Source organism: Quercus lobata, chromosome 10 (genome assembly GCF_001633185.2).
Source record: "Quercus lobata isolate SW786 chromosome 10, ValleyOak3.0 Primary Assembly, whole genome shotgun sequence".
Classification (NCBI taxonomy): Eukaryota; Viridiplantae; Streptophyta; class Magnoliopsida; order Fagales; family Fagaceae; genus Quercus; species Quercus lobata.
Window position 1 is genome coordinate 62,966,085 of NC_044913.1, and position 27,283 is coordinate 62,993,367.

Consider the following 27,283-nt stretch of genomic DNA (forward strand, 5'->3'; position numbering starts at 1 on the left):
ATGTTTTGGAGGAAGTCTATTAGCAATTTTGCCAAAACGTGTTAATGTCTCCAAGGATGGCTTTCAATTAAACATTGTCAACATGTTGTTTTATAATGTATTCGCAGCCTACCTATTATCTTGATTCAGGACTCTTTTGCTTATAGAAATCGATCAACAAAATTGTATTTTCATCCAAAGATAAAATACACATGTCCAAAAAAAAAAAAGGACAAGAGTGCAAAATGATCTAAGAAGAATGAAATGCAAATGCTATGGCTTTTTTTGCAACTGGCAACCTATCCATAGAGGTGGAACCCTAGAGAGAGAGAGAGAGAAACGTACTGTAGTGAAGGAGAATAAGTGTACATTTTTTTGGGTTTAAAGATAAATATGGAATGACATAAATAAGGGATAATAAATGAGATCAATAAAAATATTAGCATTAATGAGTATCTTCTTTTAACCGTTGGATCTATCTAAATCCAATGGTTTAGAAAAGGTGTAACTATTTAGAATTACACCAGGTTATCTCTATTTTATTTGATTTTATTTTGACCCTGAAAGAATTGACACATGCGTTTCAACATTTTCATAATATCTCTATGTATTCATTGTACTTAATTACAATATAAATTTATATTATAGACACAAAAAAATTGGCAAATTTTGTACACATTTACAAAATTTGTACAATCTATATCTATCTATATATATAAAAGCGCGAATGTGCTAAATCACTGTAGCTACAGTGCTTTGGTTTCGTGAGCCACTTTTTTTTTTTCTTCAAAGTTTTGAACAGTAACTATAGTGCCAAGTGGCACTGTAGCTACAATAATTGACACGTCAATAATTGTGAAAATATTGTGAAATTTGTTGTGTTAATATAACAATATATATACCAGCTTACATAAATATTTAAAAAAAAAAAAAAAAAACACAAACTGATTACTAAAAATAAAAAAATAAAAAAAATTAAGCATTGTAGATACTGTGCCAGTTGAATAAACCAAAAACACTACACAATAAATATTGTAACATTTTCTCAAAACATTTATTTTTAGTTGTGGTTGGTCACAATTTTATATTTTATTATTTTATTTCGGCTTGTAAGAAATTGACACGTCAATAATTGTAAAAATATTGTGAAATTTGTTGTGTCAGTATAACAATATATATATCAGCTTACATAAATATTAAAAAAAAATAAAAATTTAGGCATTGTAGCTATCGTGCTAGTTAAATAATCCAAAAGCAATGCACAATAATTGTTGTAACATTTTCTCAGAACATTTATTTTTAGTTGTGGTTGGTCACAATCTCATATTTTATTATTTTATTTTGACTTGTAAGAAATTGACATGTCAATAATTGTGAAAATATTGTGAAATTTGTTGTGTCAGTATAACAATATATATACCAGTTTACATAAATATTTAAAAGAAAGAAAAAACACAAACCGATTACTGGAAAGAAAAAAAAAAAAAAAACTTAAGGCATTGTAGCTACCGTTCCAGTTGAATAAACAAAAAACACTGCACAATAAGTGTTATAACATTTTCTCAAAACATTTATTTTTAGTTGTGATTGGTCATAGTCTCATATTTTATTATTTTATTTCGACTTGTAAGAAATTGACACATTAATAATTGTGAAATTTGTTGTGTCAATATAACAATATATATACCAGCTTACATAAATATTTTTTTAAAAAAAAAACACAAACCGATTACTGAAAGAAAAAATAAAAATAAAATTAGGCACTGTAGCTACCGTGCCAGTTGAATAAACCAAAAGCACTGCATAATAAGTGTTGTAACATTTTCTCAAAACATTTATTTTTAGTTGTGATTGGTCACAGTCTTATATTTTATTATTTTATTTTGACTTGTAAGAAATTGACACGTCAATAATTGTGAAAATATTGTGAAATTTATAGTGTCAGTATGACAATATATATACTAGCTTACATAAATATTTAAAAGGAAAAAAAAAAAAAAAACACAAACCGATTTAAAAAAAAAAAAAAAAACTATAGCTACTGTAGTTACAGTGCCACTTGGCACTGTTAGTCAATAATTGTGAAAATATTGTGAAATTTGTTGTGTCAGTATAACAATATATATCAGCTTACATAAATATTTAAAAGGAAAAAAAAAACCGATTAATAGAAGAAAAAAAAAAAAAACTGTAGCTATGGCACTGTAGTTACTGTTCAAAACTTGGGAAAAAAAAAAAAAGGCTCACGAAACCAAAATACTGTAGCTATAGTGATTCAGCGCATTCGCGCTTTTATGTATATCGATTATTATTATTACTAGTCGCTAACCCGTGCGGTGCACGGGAAAGCTATTAATAACTTAATATATATATATATATATATATATATCGTGGTATAAATTATATACCAAACCAATAAAATCTATCACTTACAAAGTAATAAAATCTATCACATACAATGAGATATCATAAGATCATATTTAAAAAATATATAACCGATATAAGTACATTCCAATACAATTAATTACTCGAATATAGTTAATTTCATACTCATTCAATCAAATATCTTTCTTAAATTACATTAATCGTTCTTGATGTCCAAGATGTATCTAAATTCTAACATTGCCAGTAAACAAAGATGCTAGACCTCAATGGGATTAAAAAGGCAACATAATGCCAATTTACACAATTTCTAAAATCATTATTTCCACTATTGAGATAGAGAGAGAGAGGGGTGGCTGTTGTGTTGCATCTATTAAGAAGAATCTACCCTGTACATTTTTTTTTTTTTTGATATGTAATCGACAAATAACAAAATAGATGTACCACATTTAGAGTATGCACATTTCTAAGATTAAAAGTAAAGGAAAATAAGAAAATGAACCCACCTAAAGTTTTTTGCTCTCCTTCTTGATATTGACTTTTCCAACATCTTCCAAAATCAAATTTATGTACTCCTCAAAGCCCTGTAAGGCATAAAAATTAATATTTGACTAAATTTACATGTATTTTAAAAACAGGTACATGGAAACAAAACACAATTAGTGAAAACAGAAAATGCTCTAAACCACAAACTATATTTTTGAAACCGGTTTGAATTTCAAATGAGTAATTACAAAAGCATTAGTATGTAGATTTTCAATTTTCTTTTGTTTCTATATGTCTTTAGTACCAACCTGCATTAGTATGTAGCTTTTCAATTTTCCTTTCCTTTGTTTCAATATGTCTTTAGTACCAACCTTCATGACTCTTTTACAATTTTTTGCTATATATAAAACCAAACTTAGTCATTGATAACATATCATTGATATACAGTTTACTTGTTGCACTATTTAACCAAAAAAATAAAAATCATTAAAAACAGTGACTATAATAAAACCAATGGAATTGCTAAATACTCTTCTTAATAGGAATTGTTAGTCATGTCATCTAGCTAAAACTTCCATTTAAATTATCATCTCCAATCACCCTTTGAAATCTCATGGTTGCCTTTGCTTCTTGCCTAGTAGGATAGCACAAATTTATTATCCCACCTGCATCCATATTAAGACACACAGTAAACAAAAGCAAACATACAAAACACGTAATCTTCCATGTAGTTGTTTAATTTCTCTAAACAAATGTCAAGATAATGTTAGTTTCTCAAATTCAATTACTAAACACTATGATACACACCTATTCCAAACTTAAACGCGCAACCAATTCTACCAATACATGTAACCTTGCATAACTCATGTTTGTGTACATAACTCACAACTTTCTTGCCCCTAAAACCCATCCTAACAATTTGCATTAAACAATCACCACCCAGAAAAATTATCTATTATTATTAGCAAAATTTTCCCATAATTTATATCTAAAAGATGCTTCCACCATTACCATGTATTTCCAAATAAGTTCTCACGCAACTTGTAGGCTTACTAATCAGCAATTAGCTATTTGCATATATCATTGAATACTTTCAACCTAGCAACAATGATAACACAAATCATAAGAAATCCTACCTGATTATGCTGCTATTTGAGGGAGTACAGATAGGCATAGATCTTGTGTGACTTCCATGGAAAACTTCTTTGCTAGAGTGCTAGCATTCTTCAAAATGGGCTTCCAAATTCTTAGATGTGCTTGTAACATGAACATTACTCTAAATAGGTGAGTAAACAAAGCATCATAAACAATAAACTATACGCAAAGTACATATGATATAGAAAACCAACCATGGCATCGAGATTGACCTCAATCCTGAATTCAAATCTGCCACAAACATCACTACTAGTTATTTTTCACAACAAAAGTTTCAAATTGAAAGCTTTAAAGGTCCAATGGAAGAACAAATTTTTTCAAATTTTTTATTTATTATAAAAAAGAAGAAAGCGGTACCAATTTAACAGGATATATCACTACTTGTAATTTAGAAAGCAAAAAATAACAAATTATAGTTCACTAACTCATTTATCCTAAAATTTTCAAACACATGCTAACAAATAGATATTGATATAAAATATTCACCTTGTAACAAAACTTAATAAGTCTCAAACACACATCTTTAATAGCTTTAAATGAATTTGTCATAATTGTATTTAAGTTATGGCTCAAGCAATAAGAGGCAACAAATATTATTCCACAAAAAACTATTTTCTTCTTGTCTAATAATGTTTAGGAGGGTTGTCGCCTTGAATTCAACTAAATTCTCTCAATTCCATCAGTCACAGCACAGACCATGTTGGCATGAAAAGAAACAAAAAATAATCCAAACAACAATAGAGGACTTTCACACAACAGACATAAATTTTTTACCAAGCATAAATCAACTGCACTCAATTTTCATAGAGTACGAAATATAAATATTTTGTACTCTAAATGACACAATGGATTCTGCACAATGACCTTGCCTAATCATATCAAAATATGCCCCAAGGATCCAAAAGCCAAGACAGTATTTAAATTTAAAACTTTCACACTTGACCATAACACTGCTTGCCTTATAAATCAATTTGCTTTATTCAAATGAAAATCCCAAGTTAACATAAAGCACAATCTTGTAGTCGTTTGATTTAAAAAACATTTATTCTATTACGATGATCATTATAACTTATTCAACGGATTTTAACACCTTTAAATTTAAAGCAACAAAATTAAACAACAATTAATTTGCATTTGTCAAATGACTACACTACAACATTCAAGCTTCAACTACAAAACGGTGATCAAGGATAAACCATCTAAATCTAAGAAACAAAGCAAAAACCATTAAAAAAAAAAAAAAAAACCAAAACACATAGGTCTGCCACCATACCCTAACCCAAATTCCTTTATCAACACAAAATCCTTCAATCTAAGCATGCTCACCATCAAAGAGTCCCACACATTTGCGGGAGACTATCAAACCAACACCCAAAAACCCCTTCAATTATATTTCCACCTTTTTTGCTTTTTGGTGTTGTAGATGTCTTCCATCATGCTTTGCTTTTCTCATCATTCAACCTTAATTAAAACCAATAACCAAAATAACTAAATTAAAAAAATTAACCCAAAATAACATTTAACACAAATTTTTGTTGTTAACATCTTCTGTCAGTAGGTCTCCCTGGCGGCCAATAATTGAAATTAAAAAAACCCACTACAGGCTCCAAACCCATCAATCTTTGCTAATCATTCAAAACAAACACTCCCAAACGAAACCCTAAATCATATTTAACAACCAAAAACGAAACCCTAAATCATATTTACCATCCCAAATTATAGAACAAAATAAAAAACTTACCGGTAATGTTTGCAGAGAGAATCTGGTCAGATGGTAAAGTCTCAAAATCAAAAACTTTCTGTCGCTAAAGGTGTGGCTGGCTGGCGCCTGTGGACTATAGTTTAGGGGTTTGAAGGTAGATGAGGGACAAAGATTGGAGGCAGAGGAACGTGTATGTAGAGAGAGGCATGGAGGAAATTGTGCGTTTGAAGATGGAGATGGGACTACGTGAAGAAGAAGGGAGGGACTTTGATGAGTTTGTGTTACTGTGTTTGCGTTTAAGGGGGAGAGTTTTTATTTATTTTTATTTTTTATTTTTTATCGAGTTTTGGTTTTGGGGAGAAGGAAATTTTTAGTTTTAGGCTTTGAGCTTTGAGCTTTTTTTTTAAGGCTAAAATTTTTGGGTGTTTTTTTTTTTTTCCTTTTTGATAATGCTGGGTTTTTTTTTTTTTAGTCTTAGAAAGTTTTTTTTTTTTTTTAAATATTGTGCTGACGTGGAAAATTGTGGTAGCTTTAAAAGTTTCGGTTTTATATATATATAGATATAGATATATAGATTATTATTATTATTATTATTTTATTTTATTTTATGTGTCGTGTGTGTGTTTTACTGTATTTCTCGATTTCATTTTTGATATGAGTATTGAGTATTCATCTTTTCATTCATTGCATAGCACTCTTACTCTTCTGGACAAATATTGGCTACAATCTGCATCTAGCTATCTGCAAGCTATTTTGTGGTAAGTATTCTCTGACAAACTCCTGAAGAAAAAGGATGCTCTAGATCTATCACTTTTGAAGCATTTTCCTTTAGGAATAATATATTCAAACCCAATTCTCTTTGGCCTTTTATACAATCTATCACCTTTGCTTAATTATTAATCATCTACACAATGGCGGCTTCAGAATTTTTTTTTTTTTTTATAAATTATACAAATATAAAACAAAAGAAAACTTAAATACAAAAAAAAAAGAAGTAAATATATGAAATTTATAATTGTCTTTTACGAGGTTTTATATTTTAAAATTATTGTATAATTGCTTTATTATTAATTCTACAAGTTATATCTCTTTCAAATTTATTAAGATCTAAATAAGCTTTTCTTTTTTAAATTTTTTTTTTTTTTTTTAAGTCTAAGATCAACAAATTTCTACTTTTATTGTTGAGCTTTTTATTTTTTATTTTTTGGACTTTGGATCAAATTGGTTTGTTATTGACTGTTGAGGGTAATTTGTGAGAAAGAAAGCCCAATAACAAGGGAAACAAAGAATTGACAAAGTAGGTAGCAAAACCATTAGGCCCAAGTGGCAGGAATAATGGATCACAGGCCCAAGAAATAAACAAGTGGGTCTTGAAGAGGCAAATGGGCTCAAAGAAGCCCAGAAAGAAAGAAATAGCATCCTATGGGCAGTGTATGAGGTAGAAAAGTGAGAAAGGGCCACCGCAGGCCCAGTGTAATGTAAACTAAGAAAGTAAGGGGTTTATGGCAGGCCTATAAACCTCCAAGGATGAGAATAAGGTTATTAGGTCAGAGAAGCCCAATGAAGTTCGTAAAAAACCCATAGAAGTTTGGAATTAGCAAATGGGCCGAGGAAGCCCAAAGAAAGCAAACGGGCCGTGGATGCCCAAAGGGACATAGGAGCCCATAAGTAAAAGCAAGACAGTGGCCATGTCAAGCCACTAAGAGAAGGAATAAACGGCTGGCTCAAAAGAGGCCCAGAAGGATTAAGTTATTACGGCAGAAATAACAATACAACATTGCAAGAAATAAAGAAAACCAGGGAGTGGGCCAAAAGAATGTAAGGCCCATCATCAGACAAAGTCCAACTCTTGAATAGAGCGGGAAAACAAAGAGAAGCCCACATAAGAGGTCAAAAAACACGGACGGCAAGCCTCTAGAGCACAGCAAACGCATGAACAGCAGGCAGATTTTTGGACATATTTGAAAGGAAAGCACGCGCAAGGCCCAGGCACCACCAGCCTGTACCCAGCCAATATGGGACGTGGTAGGGTCATGGGTCAGAGGTAAGAGGTAAAGGAGGTATGGTTTGGTGGTGGGGAGAAGGGAAAAGACCTATTTTGTGGCTCCTGCCCAAGCCCTTTTGGAAGGTACGTCCTACTGGGATGACAGACCACCCAAAAGAGGCAAGGTTGAGGGGGGAATCGTTAGGTGCATGCCTTGAGGGAAAGAGATAGAAAGCATTTATGCCGTGGCAGGTAAGAGTGCTACGGTGGACTGACGAATGAAACAAACCTACCTTTGTCTGGTAAGGGTGAGTGGCACACAGATGAATTCTTTGGTGGTCGGCAAGTACGCCCAGACCAGACAAAGGCGGTTAAAGGGTAAAGTGGTAAAAAACTGGTCACAGCAGGCACTATAAAAGGACTCTTGTCGTGCCCTGAAAAACGATGGAAAAAACAAAGGGTGTTGCGGAGTAAAAAGAAAACAGAATAAAAGAAAACAAGAGAAATAAAAGAAAAAGATAAGAAAGAAAACAGAGGAAAAAAGAAAGATAATATAATGGGCATGCACCAGTAAGTCGATTTCCCTCTCTCCCCCTTCAAATCCTGCTCTCTTCCAAAACATAACAAGGATTCCTTTTGGGCATTAACCATTCAGATCCAACTCCCTCAAAGCCATTAATCCCCACGACGGGATCTTTTCTTGGGAGATTATTTGCATTGAGAGGAGGCATTCTTCCCTCTTTGGTTTTGCTTCTACGGACCAAAATTAAACTTGACTTTATGTCCATTCTTGATTAGTTCATATTACTTTCTTTCTCATTTACTTTCTTTGTAAATGACATTGTTACGACTGTAATTATGTTTTATAAGTAGGGATTACTTGGCCATTTTTCATTAAATAGTCAGAGTACTCTGTTTTGTTATTATTATTATATCTGCCTACCGTAACTCATTTGAAACAGTTCTGCTTGCAGTAAGCATACTCCTGGCAGACGAGGCATAGTTTGTGCACAAGTCGGCCCAAGTTGAGTTACAGTTGGACCGATCTCAACTCCCTTACTCAAAAACATTCAGGCCCATTACCGCAGGAGGCAGCCCAGCCCAACGCAATACATAAAAAAGGCCCCCTACATTGACTTGTTACGTTTTGTTTGTTTGTTTGTATGTGTTTAAAAAGGCTAAGATATTGTAAAGATGATTATATTCAAAGTTTATTTAAGGTTAGTTTAAAAAATATTTAGGGTCAGGATATTTAAATTTTTATTTGTGGGAGTCAAAACTCAAAAAAGAAAAAAAAATAATAATATATAATTTTGTTCTGGGCTAGGGGATTCATTTGCAATGAACTTGGCGCTAGGACTGAGCATAGACCCGGCCAACCCGGCCCACCCGACCCGACCCGAAGGGTCTTGGGCGGGTTGAATGGATGCTTGGGTTGGGTTCGGGTCCAATATTTGGGTCTGCCTTGGGTTCGGGTCGGTTTCGAGTCCAACCCGACCCGACCGATCTTAAACAAAAAAAAAAAAAAAAAACACAACATATTAGACAAGCGAAACCGATCCAATACCCCATTATGAACTATTTCAAATAAACTAAAATACATTAAGATTCACCATAATCGAAAAGTAAAACACTAAAATAATTTCAATTAACACAAAGGAAATCAGCTAATATTGCATTAAATAGCAAAGATAAACCATAAATCAAACACTCTAAGAACCCAGAGAGAGAAAAAAAAAAAAAAAAAAAACCCATAAATCAAACACTCTAAGAACCCAGAAGAAGAAAAAAAAAAAAAAGACTGATATTTGCACCGAGTTTCGTAAGATTCCAAGAAAAATAGAGGAACGAGTCAGTAACATACAATCAAGCTCCTTTCGAACTCCGAAAAAAAAACCTAAAATTTGAGAAACTAAACCCTAAAATCTCGAGCTATAGAGAGAGAGAGAGAGAGAGAAAGACGAACCTAGACATGGCGGCGTCGTGAGAGAGAGAACGAGAATGAAAAATCTTAAAAGGAGTGGTACGTGCTAACGTGCGGTGGTGGTGAATGGTCGTAGCTATTGCTGTTGCTATTGTTGTTGTTGAAAGCATTTTTTCGTTGGAGACTAAGCCTTGTTCATCGTCTAGGGTTTTACCTTTCAGCCACCATAGGAGAGAGTGAGAGAGAAAGAGAAAGAGAAAGAGAGATAGAAAGAGAGAATTATATTGTAGAAACGGTGCATTTTTTTGGAAAAAAAAAAAAAAATGACAGACCCGACCCAATATCCAACCACCCAACCCGACCTGAGACTCGTACTTTTCGGGTTGGGTCGGGTTTTTCCCTGATAAACCCGATTGTTATCGGGTCGGGTTGCGGGTGGCAGTAAAACCGACCTGACTCGACCCGATATCAGTCCTACTTGGCGCCTCCCTCGCATATAAATATTCAATTTTTAGTTTGTGATTGAGTCAATTCTGAATAGTAATAATGGTTGAGATTCTTGAAATTGGTATGGAGTAGGCAGAGAAGATTACTACGTTATTTCACTAACACTTCATTTGTTTCGCTATAAATTTCTATATTTCCGAGTATATTTGTGCTTGTAAAATATTTTCCGATCATATAATTTTGAAAATTCACTTTTAAGGAACATTTATTTATTTATTTTGATAGGAAAGGAACATTTAATTAATGCAACTTTAAGTAATTTTTACCACCTAATAACTTTTTTATTGGATTAACTATTTGTATATATGGACATTGCTTATTTAGGAAAGAATTATTAGTTTCAATTTTTTATTTATAATATAATTTGATTTAATTACCTTTATATTATATATATGTGTTATAGAGAATAGGGAGAAAGAGAAAAAAAAATCCATTTTCTTTACATTAATTTCTATTTGAATATAATACAATATTCTTTATGTCCTCATAAGCCCAAGAGCTAGCTCAATCTGAGCGAGCCTAGCTAGGCCCAAACTAGTGATATTTTCGGGCCAAATCTTCAAGTTAGGAAAAATTGGGAAAGTCTTGATTAGATTTAAGAATAATATTATATATACAAACTATTTTATAAAAATATTTACAAATTACTGATGTGACGAGTAATTATTGGTAAATGAAAAAATAATATTAATGGTAGGTCTAGATGAAAACCAATAAGAGTTTGGATATATCAACATTTTGTAAAAATATTGTAAAATAGTTTGTAGTAGTAGAATTACTTTAAAGGTTAAAAGTCTACTTTAATCAATTTATTAAAGGAGACTTTTAACTTTTAAAGTTTGGAATTCTTTTCATAATAGCTCTTTATGTTCTAATATTTTCATTTTAGTCTTTTATAGTTGATCTGGTTTTTTGTTTGGCTCTTTATATTTCAAAATATTCATATTTATGAAGGACTAAACATAAAACTAAAATGGTCAAAAGGAAAATTTTGATGTGTAAAAGGCTAAAATGAAAATAATCACAAACTTTAAGGATTAAGAATAAATTAATAATAGAAATTCGGGTAATGAAGATTTGAGAAAAATCCCATAAAATGAGGCAAATGTATATTAGATTTTTTTTTTCTTGGCTGACATGCATTAACACGACAAAAAAAAAAAAAAAAAAAAGCATTATAATATTGGATATAAAATCAGTAAGAAATGCATTTTGAATAACAAATACTTTTCTTCTTCTTCTTATTATTTTTAATTATTTGCTTATTTTTGGAATTTTGTCTTTTTCTTTCAGTCTTGGGCTTCATGGCACATTAAGGGTTCGTTTGGATATAATTTATTTTGCTGAAAATTGAAAATACTGTAGCAACATAATTTTTAAATGTGTGAATAGTACTGTGAGACCAATTTTTAATGAAAAAGTTGTTGAAAAGTGAAGTTTGTGGGTCCTGTGAATAGTGCATCTGTGCACTGTTTAAGGGAGAAAAATCAACCACTGTTGCTAAAAATTAAAAATAAAAAAGAAAAAAGAAGGAAATGTGAATTGTGAAACACAGACGCGCAATAACGTGAAGTTTGCCATGTGGATTTTTTCTCATAAAAAGGAAGTGTATTTTCTAATTAAGTAGCCACATGGTTAAATCTTAAGAGAAGAACTTAAAGAACAACACCTAAGGTATTGTACCTAAATTTTGTCCTAAAAATAAATAATGTAGGTTCCATCAAATATAATTAATGCAACTCTAATTTTTTTTTTTTCAAACTTTCATCAAATTCATATCATATGCGATGCTACATACTAACCGAGAAATTAAATACTTACCTTTGAAGAAGCAATGCTTATTTTTAGAGTCTTTTCCTTTTGATAATGGGTCATGGAAGATACCAACGTGAACGTAAGTTAATTAAGATTTAAGAGGGAGGTTTTATTTGCTAATTTATAAAATTTCTCAGTCTTGCTGGCAAATAAGACTAAAACGAATATTTAGTTAGTTTTAAGAAATTGTAGTTTCGGTGGATTGCTTAAGAAATAAGAAATTAAGAATTGAAATTTGTTCATCTGTCATGACCCATGAAAGAGTTTTTTGCTGCCAGGAACAGCAGAACTGAAAATACAATACTCTTCTAGAGAGAGAGAAAGAGACAGATAACGTGCCCCTTTCGTTCTCATAATCTCATCTCTGGTGAGTTTCAATATCATCCTGTGACTGGTTGCTTCTTTGTTCTTCCAATTTTAAAAAGTTTTTTTTTTAATATTATTTATTTTCTTTATATATATATATATATATATATAATTTTTTTCATTTTTGATTTAGATATGAATATGTTGTCCCACTTTTCATTGTTGGACTTAGATCTTCCTTCACATCCACCGATCGTGGACTAGTCCTTTTTGTTGTTCTTAAGAACAATAATTGATAAATAAATAATCTTCAAATTATCATTTAAAAAATAACATATTACATAAATTAGAATTTACTATAAAATTAGAGAACAGTGGAGCGATATTGCCTTGATAATGCTTTAAAGTGAAATTCTATTAAGCTCTTTCATTTTGTGTATTAAAAGTGAAATTATTACGAGATTTTGAGTAAAATCAATCATAAACAAGTTGAGTTTCATGTTGATAGGTCATATATACTAAGTTAAAAGGTATTAAGAGAGAATTATTTTGTGGATTTTATTATGTTAGTTCTTAATGGAGTAGTTTATTATAATTAATTCATAATTAATTATATGTTCTATGATATGAGATCAAAAAGAAGAAACCAAAAAGAATATAGAATTCATTTTAAATATTTTTTAGAACTTAACCTTTTTCGTGGCTTCAATTGTTCAAAAAAGAATTTGCGGAGAAGAGACCAGAGCTATCAACCACTCGGCCGCCTCTCTGAAAAATTATTTCAAATTTTTTTTTTTTTTTTTTACCGAATGTCTTTATCAAAATATTTTTGCTTCTCATTTTGGGCAATAAGCAATAATTTTTCTGTGGACATTTTAATGTAAACGAAAATGTTAATAAACAGAAAAACATCATTGGAAATAAAAATTTTATTTATTTATTTTATATATATAATAATTTAGTTTTGAATTTTAGTATTTTTTTATTCATAAATAGTCCATAAAAAGATATTAATGTTTTGGTTACAAAAAATTAAAATTAAAATCATGGTTTCATCTATGGATGATCCTTCAATAAAATTATAAATTTGATCCTCTAATTACAGGATAAAGTTCAATTTGATCTCTCAAATATTAATCATATTAATTTAGTCCCTCAATGTTCAATATTAAGTTAATTTATTCTAAATTCTAAAATTTATTTCTCTTTTTTATATAATGAAATGATTTAATGTGATAAAATATGATCCCTTAAATGAAAAGATTATTAAAAATGAAAAATTTTCAAAAGTAAATCAATTCAAACTATAATTCCATTAAAATTTTAAACAGATAATAGACTCAAAAATGATAAAATTGATTTGATTTTAAAATTTGAGAAATTAAATTAAAACAATTAATAGTTGAGGGACCAAATTATACTGGATCTATTTGTAACTTCACTTTTCTTCCGCTCTTCGGTCCAATGGTCATAGTTTTTTTAGATAATCTTATATCCCACATTAAACAGGTCGTTTGTCACGAAGAGGTCTACTTCTTTGATTTTATTAAAAAAGTTTTCTGCTTTATTTTCCTCTTTGCTGGGCTTAAGAGACAATCATGGAGAATTTCGGCCCAACGTAGGGATTTTGTTTGACCTGAAATATCTGGGGTGGGGACTGTTGGGCCCAACCTAATGAGAAGCTGCGAAGTTAAAAAGCTTTGTTAGTCCTATCACATCACAGTTACACTTTTTTCACGTGATCTGATTTGATCTGCTGCTGAATTTGACAAGTCCATTTCAGATCTCGAGGTAAATTGATCAGACAACAAAAGGTTAAGGTAAATTAATCGAATAATTGTATAAATCAAAATTTTTTAAATTCAACAAAATAAGTGAACTCAGACAAACAGCTTCTTTCTCTTCTCTTCCTCTTTGCTTTTCTCAGACTATTTCAATTTCCTACTCTCTTTCTCTTTTTTTAATAAGCTCCTTCGCTCTCTCTCACTTTTCCTGACGTCCATTGACTGCATCTACCTATTTGCAAGCTACTACAGTAAGTGCACCCTGACACGTCTTTCATGCGATTCAATTTTATTATTATTATTTTAAATTGGCTTAATATATATATATATATATATATATTGATGAGGATAAAATTAGTTACACAAGAGTGACGGGCCAAGCTTGACAAGGGTGACGAGATGATTTTACCGTCAGCATTCCTTCAAGGCTGATGGAGGCATGAAGGAAGAGAACTCCACATGAAACTGGGCATCCTGAAGCTGACGGGAGTAAACTTGAACAGACGGGAGTAAACTTGAGCAGACGGGGTAAACCTAAACTGATGGCGTCAGTTTACGGATTGATTGATCTGCACGTTTACGTATATAAGTAAAATAACTTGCTCCCCACGTTTCAAGGAACCTAAGGACTCCTATATGGAAAGAATCCCGTAAAATACGCCTAAGAAGACTCCTATAAGGAAAAGACTTCTACTCCAAGGAAAAGAGATCAACCATCTACTACTATAAAAACCCAAGCACCCTCACAAACCAAGGTACGCATAATTTACCCTCTCTAGCACTCTAGAGCAGTGAGAATAGTTCTAACTTGACATTCGGAGGGTGTTTGGCCGGTACCACACCGGTACTCTCTGCTAGGTTATTCCCTTTCGTTGTGCAGGTGCCATTGGCGATCGTACGAGGAACGTGTGACTCACTGGTGATATTATTTCCGGCATCATCATATATATATATATATAGTTTTACTAATCATTAATCATTTCAATCAGGCCTGTTCGTTGATCCACCGGCACCGACTGAAACCTGTCTGACCGCACCGATCCGCCCCTCTCAGGGCTCCGCCGAAAGTTTCCGGCATGGTGGTCGGCGGCATCTTTTCAGTACCGACGTTGACCGGTGTGGCAATTAGCGCCGAGATATGCACACCGCCGAGAACTGAACCGCACCGAGTATGTTTAATATATATAATTTTGTTTTTTTGTTTTAATATATGGCGTGCTGAGCACGCTGTGTGACACTGTGACTCTCAGTAGGCTCAGTTTCTCACAACCTCACCCGCGTGCGAAGTCAAAAAATGTTAACGTGTGTCGGTCCTAAAGTCTGAATAGTGAATAATCCTTTTCCAAAAAAAAAAAAAAATAGTGAATAGTCTCACTCAGGTCTTGTCTAAGCTGTCTTGCATTAAAAAAAGAAAAGAAAAAAAAGCAAGCTATGGAGGTTTCTGGAGCTATAGGTCCATTGTTTTTCTCATGGCCGTCCTTTGCTTGTAAAGCTACTGGGCCGGGCTATGTTTTGTTTTTTTTTTTTTGTTTTTTTGTTTTGTTTGTTTCTTTTGATTAATATACTTCTACCATTTCAGTAAAAAAAGAAAAAAAGAAAAAAAGAAAAAACAATGTTTTGTTTTTTTGTTTTTTTCTTTTATTTGTTTCTTTTGATTAATATACTTCTACCATTTCAGTAATTAAAAAAAAAAAAAAAAAAAAAAGAAAAACAGAAAAGAAAAGAAAAACGATGCCTTTATTTGATTATTTGGTTAGTGTTTAAAGTCACTGTGTAAGAATTATTTTTTTCTTGTTTACTCTAAGCTACACACGTACCCTGACTGAGTTACTCTAACTTGTCTCTTTCTCTCTTTTTTTTTTTAGTCTTTTGCCCTCAGACTCGACTCACTCAGTCACTCAGCTCAGGCTCCCACCTAAACATTTTTCTCTAATCTTTTGCCCTCAGTTATATAATTTTTTTTCCGTACCCTAATCCCGCCGAGCAATCAGTAGTTTTTCCCTCTCAAATTCTCAATCTTAGGCTTCCGGTCCCACCTATGACCTAACCTTCTACTCTTTAAGAACACAAGCTCTCAGTCTCACACTCTCATCAAGACTCGTCTCTGATTCTCAGTCTCTCTCTCACAAAAAAAGACTTTCCTCTCGGTCAGTCTCCTTATCATCTCCGTTCTCCACCGTGGCTCTGCCACTATATAGTTCTGTCTTTGGTAACCCTAACCCCTAATTTTTTTGGTTTTATTTTGAATTCACTGAATGTTTCTTGTTGATTCTAATTTTTGTTTTTTTTTTGCATTATTTTCTTGTAATTTCAGGGGTAATTTAAGAGATTCAGCTTTAGCCTTGTAAAGGACTAAATCTCAAAGGCTTAAAGAGTTCCTGGGTATTTTCTTATCCTATTTATAATTTTTTTTTTGAGTTCACTAATGTTTGATTTTGTTTGAAGGGTTCAAAGATTGTAAATTTATTTGTCGATTATCCTATTGATTGATTATACTGTTGTGATTTTAGTTTATTATATCATGCTGTTGTGATTTTAGTTTGTTATATCATGCTATTATGGTTTTAGTTGATTATCTTCTTGTTTTTATTTTAGCACTGAGTAAGCTGTGTGTGTGGTTTTTCTTTTCTAAAAGAGCTTATCCAGTAAATTTATCAAATTTTTGTACTGTTTGAAAAATAAACAGTGATTTTTAACTTTCCAACAAGGTTTTTATCTCATTTAAATATTATTTCTTTTATTCATTATTTATTCTTTTTTTAATAACTATACATCTTTTAACATTTTTATTATTCAATACCTGATTATTACAATAGGAAAAAAATGTTTGAAGAAGGAACAGTAGCCCATTAGACTTGATGAGTTATAGTTCGTGAGCCAAGAATAAATTCCAGGTATAGAGAATCCATTGGAGACTATTTTTAAGGTGTCATTCTCTATTATAGAGATTTTTATGTATTTAGCTACACCATTTTTATTCAATACCTGATTATTATAATGGAAAAAAAACATTTGAAGAATGAACAGTAGCCCATTAGACTTGATGAGCTATTGTTTATGAGCCAAAAAAAAATTTCGGGTATAGAGAATCCATTGAAGACTTTTTTTATGGTGTCATTCTCTATTATAGAGATTTTTATGCATTTAGCTACACCATTGGAGATGCTTTAATATGTTATTAAAATTAGTGTATGACTAGGTTTTATTTAAAGGTTACTTAGCATTTAAAGGTTACTTAGCATTCCCATCAAGGGAAGTAAAATTTTTAGCATATACCACCTTAAAACCAAAATTTTAGCTTTTTAGGGGCTGTTTGGATTGGTAATTTCCATAACTCAATTATCAGTTTCCATAATTCATAACTTAAAAATGGTGGGATCCATAGCAAAAAGGTTGTTTGGCAAACGATAACTCTGTTTTCATCACTCAATTCTCTGATTTTTGAGTTATGAGTTATGGAAACTGAAAACAATCAAAGGCTGTTTTCAGTTTCCATAACACATAATTCAATGACAATATTGTAATCAAACACACATAAGGGACCCACAGTCACAACTTTTGACCACCTTTTGACTTTTCTTTTTCACTTGTTTGGTCTTCAGTTTTGGTTTTTTTTTTTTTTTTTTTTTTTTTTTTTTTTTTTTTTTTTTTTTTTTTTTTTTAGCTTCGGTGAGTTTGGGTACTGGAAAAAAAAAAAGAGAAAATGCTGCACCGGCTGAGAGGTATGGGCCCACAAATAGTGTGAAAAATATTAAATGATGGGAATTGGGTGATGATGCCAAACGGGTATGAAAAATTGAGTGATGAGTGATGGAAATTGAGTGATGAAATTTTCTTGGCCAAACAACCCCTTAACAACTCATTTTACAATACACCCAACATCAAAGATTCTATATTTTTTACTGCTTCATTTAAATATTCTTCTTTTATTATTTCTTTATTCTTCAATTATATTTCTTTCTTTCTTTCTTTCTTTCTTTCTCACTCTCAACCTAGCAAACTTGACCTTCTTAACGCAGCAAACCCATGCCCACCCCATCCACCACCTCCGTAAAAAAACACTAACCACTCATACCCACCTATTTATCCAACGAACTCACACTCTTCCATCTCAACCCAGCAAACCCATATCCATCCCAGCCACCACCACTGAAAAAAAAAAAAAAAAAAAAAAAAAAAAACACTAGCAGATGCAGAAAAACCCACGGAGACCAATAGAGATTCACCACAAAACCCAAAAAAGAAGAGCATCCACAATCCCACATCCTCATACCACCATCAACCAGAAAAACAAAAACAAAAACAATCCAAAGACCCATGTCTCAGCCATAGCAACCCACCTCAGTCACCACCCACCCACCTCGTTCTCAACCTCAACCAAAACCCATTACCCTGATCTCAACCCTGGTCATGTTGATGATCCACGAATGCAGACCCACGAACCCAGACCCATGAATTCAGACCCACAAAATTGTCGGAGCACATCAGAACACAACCCACGACCATCGGTGGAGCACAATCATCGGCGGAGCACATTCATCTGTGAATCACATCGGTGAAGCACAGAGAGGGAAGAGAGAAGAAAGAAGTGAGGGAGGAAAGAGAAAGATAGGAGAGAGAGCTTGAGGTGAATAAAAAATAATTTTTGTTTTACAATTGTAGCTACAGTGCGGTCTCAAATATGAGATTGCACTGTAGCTTGAATCCTAAAAATTAAAGATTTAGCAGTTTTAATGTCGGATGTTCTTATCTCAAAAATGCTAAAAAATAGCATTTTTAGCATTTGAGAGGTTTAATGTGAATGCTCTTAGAGTAGTAATTTTTAAAAGTCCAGCTCATATAACCGAACGAATTGCACTGAGCAGCCAAGACTAACCTCACCTTGTGTAGACCGGTTCTTACCTTACAAAAGTGAGGTGCGGTCAAGCATAGGGTGAAACCACACCCTATAGGCGTGGTGTAAAAATCCTCTCCAAAATTGACCGAACCGAATTGAACCGTGTACACCTCTAATTTCAATCCATATATAAAATAGGAAAAAAAAAATCAAATCTACTTTATTCAAGTTATTTAAACTAGAAGATAAAATCCAAATCTTTATTATTATTTTTTTTTTTTTGGGGATTGCACATATCTGCTATATTCTTAAAATATGCAACTAATACGTGGTTCATTTTTTTATGACACATCCAGACTTATCTCTTTTGCGATTTTTTTTATCTTTTTGTTAAGCGTCTCTTTTGCCATTTGTTTCATGAGATATAGGGACTATTTTTATCTTAGTCATGTCCATTTGTTTCGAAGGAAAGCTTCGTGTAAAGATAATTTTTTGTATTTTAGCATAAAAAAAATAAGCCAAAGAAAAACTATTTTTGGTCAGCAGAAAAAGTATGGGTTATTTTTAGAAATTGTTTTAACTCATTTAAGGTTGCTGCCGACATTGAAAAATTAGATAGTTTTATTGCAAATACTTTTTAAAAAATGATTCATTTTCAAAAAAATATTATTGCTGAAACTTGAATCAAACAGAGCGAATTGAAATTAGAAAACCTTGGATCTAATCTTGCTTTTTGATATATCAACCTTGTTCAATCAAGAGCAAGACTATTGGTGAAGCCAAAGCGACTCTCATATGCATACACATGTATATGAGTACTTGAGTCTATTCAAAATAATATATAAAAAAACATTCATATTGTATTTATTTGTTTGAGGGTTTTATTTTTTATTTTAATGAATGTGTTACGCATGAGTAATTCATTTTGTTTTTTTCTTTTAAAGAAAATTTCCACTTCTCTCATGAAAGGAATTTTAGTAACTTGACATATCTCATATTAAACTTGAGTCAATTCTGAAATTTTGGTAAATATACTCATAGAATGATCAAGTTGTAATAATTTAACAACTAATGTGAATATATATACTTGAAAAATTATCGTCAATTTCAAAAAATTAAAATTAAAATTTTGACCCGTCTTGTAATTCTATGTGAAAAAGAATAAGTTATTACATGAATTTGTGATTCTTATTTATTTATTTATTTTTAAGTTATTGCTCTAAAAAGTTAATAATAACGTTCTTTATCTCTTCTTTAATATATATATATATATATATATTATATCTTTTTGTTCTTTTTTCAACTTTTTTTTTTTGGCTTGGTTTAAACCTTTAACAATCTTTGATAAAATAAAAAAGAATTCTTATTCTTTTTCATTTGAAATTTGACATTTAAAGAAATAGTAATCTATTAATTATGATATAAATAAAAAAGAATTGCATAAATAATCCATAAAAAATGAAAGAAAACTAATAATAATAAAAAAACTGCAAGATGGGTAAAGTAATATAAACTCATTCCGGGTAATGATTGATGAGTTGGTTGGGGGAAAAACCAAGAATCTCATTCCTTTAATAAAAAATTAAAAAAAAAAAATGAAGAAGAGAATCTCCTGATGCTTTTTGAAACAAAGCTGTATATAAAAAGGGCCTGTGTTTAATGCTTTCAGTGTTTTGACCCATAGAAGTAAACATCTGTTATATATGTTTGTGCTGTAATTCCCATTTTGGTAACAAGAGTCTTGATTTGCAGGCTGACATGGTAATTATTAGTTGGAACTCTTCTAAAATTTCCAACAACATAGGAACCAAATTTACCTTAGAATCCAAAACGGAAAGGCATGTGCTGGAAAACATGTTGAGTTCAACGTCTATGGCATTTCCCTGAGTTGTCATGTACACATCGAATCCAAAATCATCTTCTTTCGGCAGACTAGTGTTAGTCCTACCACTTGTCTAATCATTTGAGTCTTTCAGCGAGTGATATAAAATAATAAAAGACGTTATAATAAATTGCCATACGAATACTTTTTTTTCCTTCATTCTATTGTTCTCAGACTTTACCTCTTCTCTTTCTCTGGGTGTCCACTTGCGGCATCTACCTGTTTGTGAACTAATAGAGTAAGTGCACTCTGAGACATGTCTTTCATGCTATGGATTTTATATTTTATTGGCTAAATATTATATATAGTTTATTAACACAGTAAACAAAATAAGATGAAAAGTTTGATGGAAGTGTTTCATGGATTAGATTTATTGATCGTGATATTGCAATTTGTAGAAAGGTTCCTAAAAATACCCGAATTTGAAGCTTATCTAGCCATTCGAGGCTTAGCAAAAAACTACTTGAAGGTGATTTTGATAGACGTAAAATAATTATATAATATTTTTAAAGAAATATAACAAGCTAAATTTTATTATTCTATAGATCTATATGATTTAAATTATTTTTATTACTCTACAGATCCATTTTTGGTATCAATTTTTTTATATTTCAATATTGAACTCTTTATATATCTATTTTAAGGGAAAAGAAATATGGGTCGAAAGAGAGATCGATTTTGGGAGTTTGCTGAAGAACTAAATGGCCGTTTCAAATGTAAGTTTTGTGAACTTGTTTTTGCTGGGGGTGCTTCAAGGATTAAATGTCACTTGGCTGGAGCTAAAGGTCACGATATTAGTATTTGTACAAAAGTGCCTAAAGCGGTCCAAGAGGAAGCTTCTCTAGCAATTGGTATGCCTAACAAAAAACTTAAGGGTGCATCAACTTCAAATGAGGATAAGGAGAGGGAAATCAAACTACTTGAAGGTGATTTTGATAGACGTAAAATAGTTATATAATATTTTTAAAGAAATATAACAAGCTTATTTTTATTATTCTTTAGATCTATATTATTTAAATTCATTTTATTACTCTACAGATCCATTTTTACTATCAAATTTTTTTTTTTTATTTATTTATTTTTTTTTTATATTCCAATATTGAACTCTTTATACATCTATTTTAAGGGAAAAGAAATATGGGTCGAAAGAGAGATCGATTTTGGGAGTTTGCTGAAGAAATAAATGGCCGTTTCAAATGTAAGTTTTGTGAACTTGATTTTGCTGGGGGTGCTTCAAGGATTAAAAGTCACTTGGCTGGAGTTAAAGGTCACGCTATTAGTATTTGTACAAAAGTGCCTAAAGAGGTACAAGAGGAAGCTTCTCTAGCAGTTGGTATGCCTAACAAAAAACTTAAGGGTGCATCAACTTCAAATGAGGATATGGAGAGGGAAATCAAACCAACTTCAATATCAAAGGATGACATGTTTAGCGGAGTGTTTGAAAAGGTGAGTAAAGATGTGGATATTTTATTTTTTGATTATTTTCATCATAATCTTAGCAGTGAACTTGTGAAGAACATTTTCAACTATTGATTTTAATTGTTTGAATCAAGTAAAACTTTATAATAAACCATTTATTTATTGATTTTTTCCTTGCAACAAGTGGGGAAGGGGAGTTTGAACTCATGATCTCTTCCATTGGAAAAGTGTAATGTCAGTAAACTACAAAATTGTTAGCACTATTATCTTTTTATTTATTTATATAATTTGATAGTTTTAACATAGGGAAGAGGGGATAAGCGTGTTTGTTTATGAAATTTAAGGGAGGAAGGGGGGTGGGGGGAGGAGGAGAGAGTAATTGTCCCATATTGCTTTAGAGAATGCGTTGTGTATAGTATAAATAGGAGAATAATGTGGAACACAAAATGGAACAAAAGATTTATATTCGATACTAATCTATACAATATCTAAAAGTTGAAGTGTAGCATTTATTATTGTTACGTTTTTGTTGAGCCACATTGGTGGCCTCGTCATCATTTTCTTTCCATCATTTCTTCAATAAATATGTATATAACTATAAATGTATGCATTAATACATTATACCTTTACTCAATCTCAAAGCTAATTATAACTTATTAATTATGATATGACCATCACTTTACACATTCTTGAACCTAAATGTTACTTATAATAGAAAATACATGTAATACAAACATCTTGGATGGAGACACCTTTATTTATTTTTAGTTTAAAATCACTTGAAAAAAATTCTCATTCCATCACTGTATACATATCCATATGCTAATTTGGTATTCAAGGCTAAGTTGAAGGGTCCAAATCCACTCCTACTTAAAGAACTATATATCATTTTCATCAACGTCAAAAGATAGAGATAATAAAGCTCTTAACAAAGTCTCTCTCGCTCTCTCTCCCCCCCTCCTTTTCTTTTTCTTTTTGGTTTTTCTATTTTTTTATTATTTTTTTATGGTGTACATGGTACCTAATTTAATTTGAATAAAACTTTTAACAGGCACATAGAATCACAAGTGCATGCATAATAATTCAGTTAAAAATATTACTGTGATAACAAATTTGATTGATATTACTTTTAAAACAACTCACTTCCATCACATTGGAATACATTACTTATCACATATAATGGTTTTACGTCACTTTTTTATTATAATTATTATTAATTTTTTGAGTTATGTCTACTTATTACGATTCGGCATTCCGTCCATTGCAGTCCAATTTTATCTATTACAGTCCAGTTTGGTCCAATTCATTCCAGTTCAGTCCATAATGGTCCCCTTCAATCCATTTTGATGTACTGACCTAAAAAAAGGAAAAAAGAAGAAGAAGGTTTGGGTTGGGAGTACTATATTGCTATCAATTATTTGAGTAATATTCATTGTAACTATATGATCAGTTTTGATTATCATGACAATCTTCTTAAGAGAATAAAAAATTTGAATAATGTATTTGAAACTTAAAAATTTTAGTTATACAAAAAGAAATTAGGAAAATATAATGCATAATAAAACAATAGTTAGAAAAATATGGACAACTTAAAAAAATAATATCAATCAAAAACGTTATAAATGATAAAATTATATATTTGTAAAAATAGAGAAATATAAATTACTTTAGAGTTTGTTTAATTTTGAGGGAGAACAAATTATCTACAATAAAATTTAGATAATAATTTATATATTATACCACACTTAAAAATAATTATATATTTCTGTGTATCATGTGTGTTTGCGACTAGTTAACTTTGAAAGAAAAAAAAAGTGTTAATTATTGTTTAAAAATTAAGAAGTGAAAATCGTAATATAAGTTTTTATATTTTCATATATAAATATATCTGGACCCACCTTGTTTATTTTTAATAGTATTGTACTCTATACTCCACAAACATTTTCATGCTATTGTCTCTTATGCAGAGAAAGGCAGAAGAAATTTTACTTGGTGTTTTTGTGGAGGTACTTCTAGCCAGGTTGAGATCAATGGTTATAGAGCAACATGTTAGTTTTGAGTTGGGTTTCATGGAAGGGCTAATAGACCTTCTTATGTTGTTAACCCAAATTCAACTTGTGTTAAATGATGCTGAGAAACGACAAGCAAGTGATGATTTTGTGAGGAGTTGGTTAGCAGAGCTTAGACCTGTTGCTTATGACATTGATAATGTGCTGGGCAAGTTTGGCTATAACATTCTTCAGCTGAAGGTACTAAACTACTCTTCACCCTCTAAGGACAATATCAATATGGCAAACAAAATTAAGACCATCAACGAATCATTAAAAAGACTTAAAGGTGACATTGCTAGTTATCAAGCGGCGTTTGAAAATTCGATCCCTGTGATTAGCTGGGAGATGGACCCCGTCCTTGATGAGGAAAAATTGTGGAAGATGTACTGGGCATGGAATGAACCACCGAAGGTTAAAACCTTCATTTGGAGAGCTTGCTCAAATATGCTTCCCACACGGATGAACCTCCAGCAACAGAAAGTTCAGGTAGACCAGAGATGCGAGCTGTGTTGCCAACAACCAGAAACATGTGCTCACTTTTTGTGGGAGTGTCCTTTTGCTAGAAATGTATGGGCTATGATGAGGGGAAGGGTGCAGAAATGCAGCAATGGGGTGCAGGATTTCTTCCAACTGTTTCGGATTGGGGGGGATAAACGGTCAAAGGGAGAGCTGGAGCAATGGGCAGTTCTATCGTGGGCAATTTGGAATGCAAGAAATAAGCTTTACTTTGAGAAAGTTCAGACACACCCAAAGTTGATTATGGAAGGAGCGTAAGCCATAACAGAAACATATTAGTGGGTTTCTGCTACCCTACTTTTGGCCTGAACACGACCCTCTGTTTGTAGTATGTGGGAAGAGGGGAAAAGCTTCGCGGTTGTTTATTTCTATTCATGATGTATCCTTGGGAACAAGCTCAGCTAGCTTGGGATTTTTTTAAGTTGTATACTTTGTTTACTTTCGCATCAATGAAATTCTCTGTTATCTCAAAAAAAAAAAAAAAAAAAAAAAAAAAAATTCAAAATGTTGGAAATAATATTGTTGAAGCAACCTATTGTGAATTTGTGATAGTGTGACAAAAATCATAGAGACTCTTCCCCAATATGAATTAACAGAATATGATTATTGGTCCATATTCAATAAAAGTGCATCTGCAAGTGAAAGACTATTAACTCTAGATTTTTAGAGAAAATTGGAAAGGAGATTGTTAAAAAATGTGAAAGGGTTCCAGTGACTGCAATTTTTTTAGGGTGAGTAATCTACTTTACGCACGATAAAGGTGAATTGATTCAAAATAATAAAATTGGGATTTATTGGATGATGATAATAATGGAATATTTTGCTTATAATAGTTAGGCTATAATAATCTTCGAACGTCATCTCTGAAACAGTGTTTCGCATGCTGTGCAATTTTCCCTAAAAATTATGACATGAAAAAGGATGAAGTAATTCAGCATTGGATGGCTAAGGGGTTCCTTGAACCATCTAAAGAAGCTAATACGGTGATGGAGGATATTGGTAACATGTATTTCAATATTTTGTTAGCCACTTTCTTTTTTCAAAATGCTACAAAGGATGCCTATGGTGATATTATTAGTTGCAAAATGCATGATTTTGCCATCTCAATTTCAGAATTTGAAATTGATTTTGGAGAGAGATTTTGTGGATAATGTTAGTAAAGTACAACGTTTATTTGTTTGATCTGATGGCAAAACAACACCAAGAACTTCATTTAGTGGAGATGGTTTCATATAATGCGCACATTAATTTCAAAAATTCTAGACTTTGATGACATGTTATCAAATTTTAAATGCTTACGTGTTTTAAAATTATCCGGGCATAGTATAATAGGGTTGCCAAATTCAATTGAGCAGTTAATACATTTGAGGTTTCTTCACATCTCGCACACTAAAATTGAGGGATTACCAAACTCTACAATTTGCAAACTTTAAGAATTGAAGAATGCCCTAAACTCATGAAGCTTTCGGAAGACCTAAGCAATTTGATTAACTTGAGACATAATATTGGTTGTTTGAAAGGGTTATGTTACAAATATAAATCACTCAAAAATATGGGGCAGTTGACTTGCCTTCAAAAATTGCCCTTTTTTGTTGTGGGTCAAGATGAAGGTCATCGGATTAAAGAAATGGGACCTTTAAAGAATCTCAGAGGAGAAATAAGCATATACAATCTAGAGGTGGTGGAAGATTAGGAAGAATCCAAAAGTGAAAAATTAAAAGAAAAGAAAATATTCAAGTTTGAACTTGGGATTATACTGGAGATATCTATAGGCCAACAGCTGTGAAAGATGAAAAGGTATTGGAAGGCCTCCAGCCTCACCCAAATTTGAAAAGCTTAGAAATCTTCAAGTATGCAGGGAAGAAATTCCCATCAGGGGTTAATGGTTTGTCTCAATATCACAATTTGATTTAGATCTATTTGATTTGCAGTAGGGAATGTAAAGAAGTTCCTACCCTGGGACATTTACCTTGTCTTAGGGTTCTTGAAATAATAGGAATGGAGAAGGTAAGAAGTATAGGAAGTGAGTTATACAGAGATGGGAGTTACAGAAATACTACTACATTATTTCTGGCGTTGATAATACTCAAATCGGAGTTAATGAAAACCCTAGAAGAGTGGAAGGTGCAAAGGAGTTGACAAGCGTAGGTGAGGTGTTGACGGTGTCTCCTTCCCTTGAGGGGTTGACCTTACGTCACTGTCCCATACTGAGATATTTGCCAAGCTCACTGCATACCTGCCTTTCCCTTCAAAAATTGGTAGTTGAGAGTTGTCCAGACCTGAGTTCTTTGCCAGGTGTCCTATCACCTATTCAACACTTGGAGATAAAAGACTGTGGTTACGAAGAACTATCCAGTTGCCTATTCTGTACATTTCTTCAATATTTGAAGATTAGCAATTGTTCAAATTTGAAATCAATTCCAGAATCGCTGCACACCTGCGTTTCCCTTCAGAAGTACATAGTACAATATTGTCGTCACTTGAGTTCTTTGCCAGGTTTCCCGTCAGTTATTCAACACTTGGAGATAATAAAGTGGGTTATTGATGGACTACC

At 32.0% G+C, this 27,283-nt stretch overlaps 1 protein-coding gene across 1 annotated transcript in view; it reads left to right on the forward strand.

Moving 5' to 3' along the window:
- The window catches only part of LOC115965822, a 45,618-nt gene extending 20,423 nt beyond the window's left edge, over nucleotides 1-25,195 (forward strand). Inside the window, exons 2-4 of the mRNA XM_031085116.1 lie at nucleotides 21,388-21,669; nucleotides 21,870-22,189; nucleotides 24,130-25,195. Coding sequence (XP_030940976.1) covers nucleotides 21,399-21,669; nucleotides 21,870-22,189; nucleotides 24,130-24,987 — 1,449 coding nt within the window. The 5' untranslated portion in view covers nucleotides 21,388-21,398 and the 3' untranslated portion in view covers nucleotides 24,988-25,195. The remainder of the gene's footprint in view (nucleotides 1-21,387; nucleotides 21,670-21,869; nucleotides 22,190-24,129) is intronic.
- Nucleotides 25,196-27,283: the final 2,088 nt, after the last annotated feature.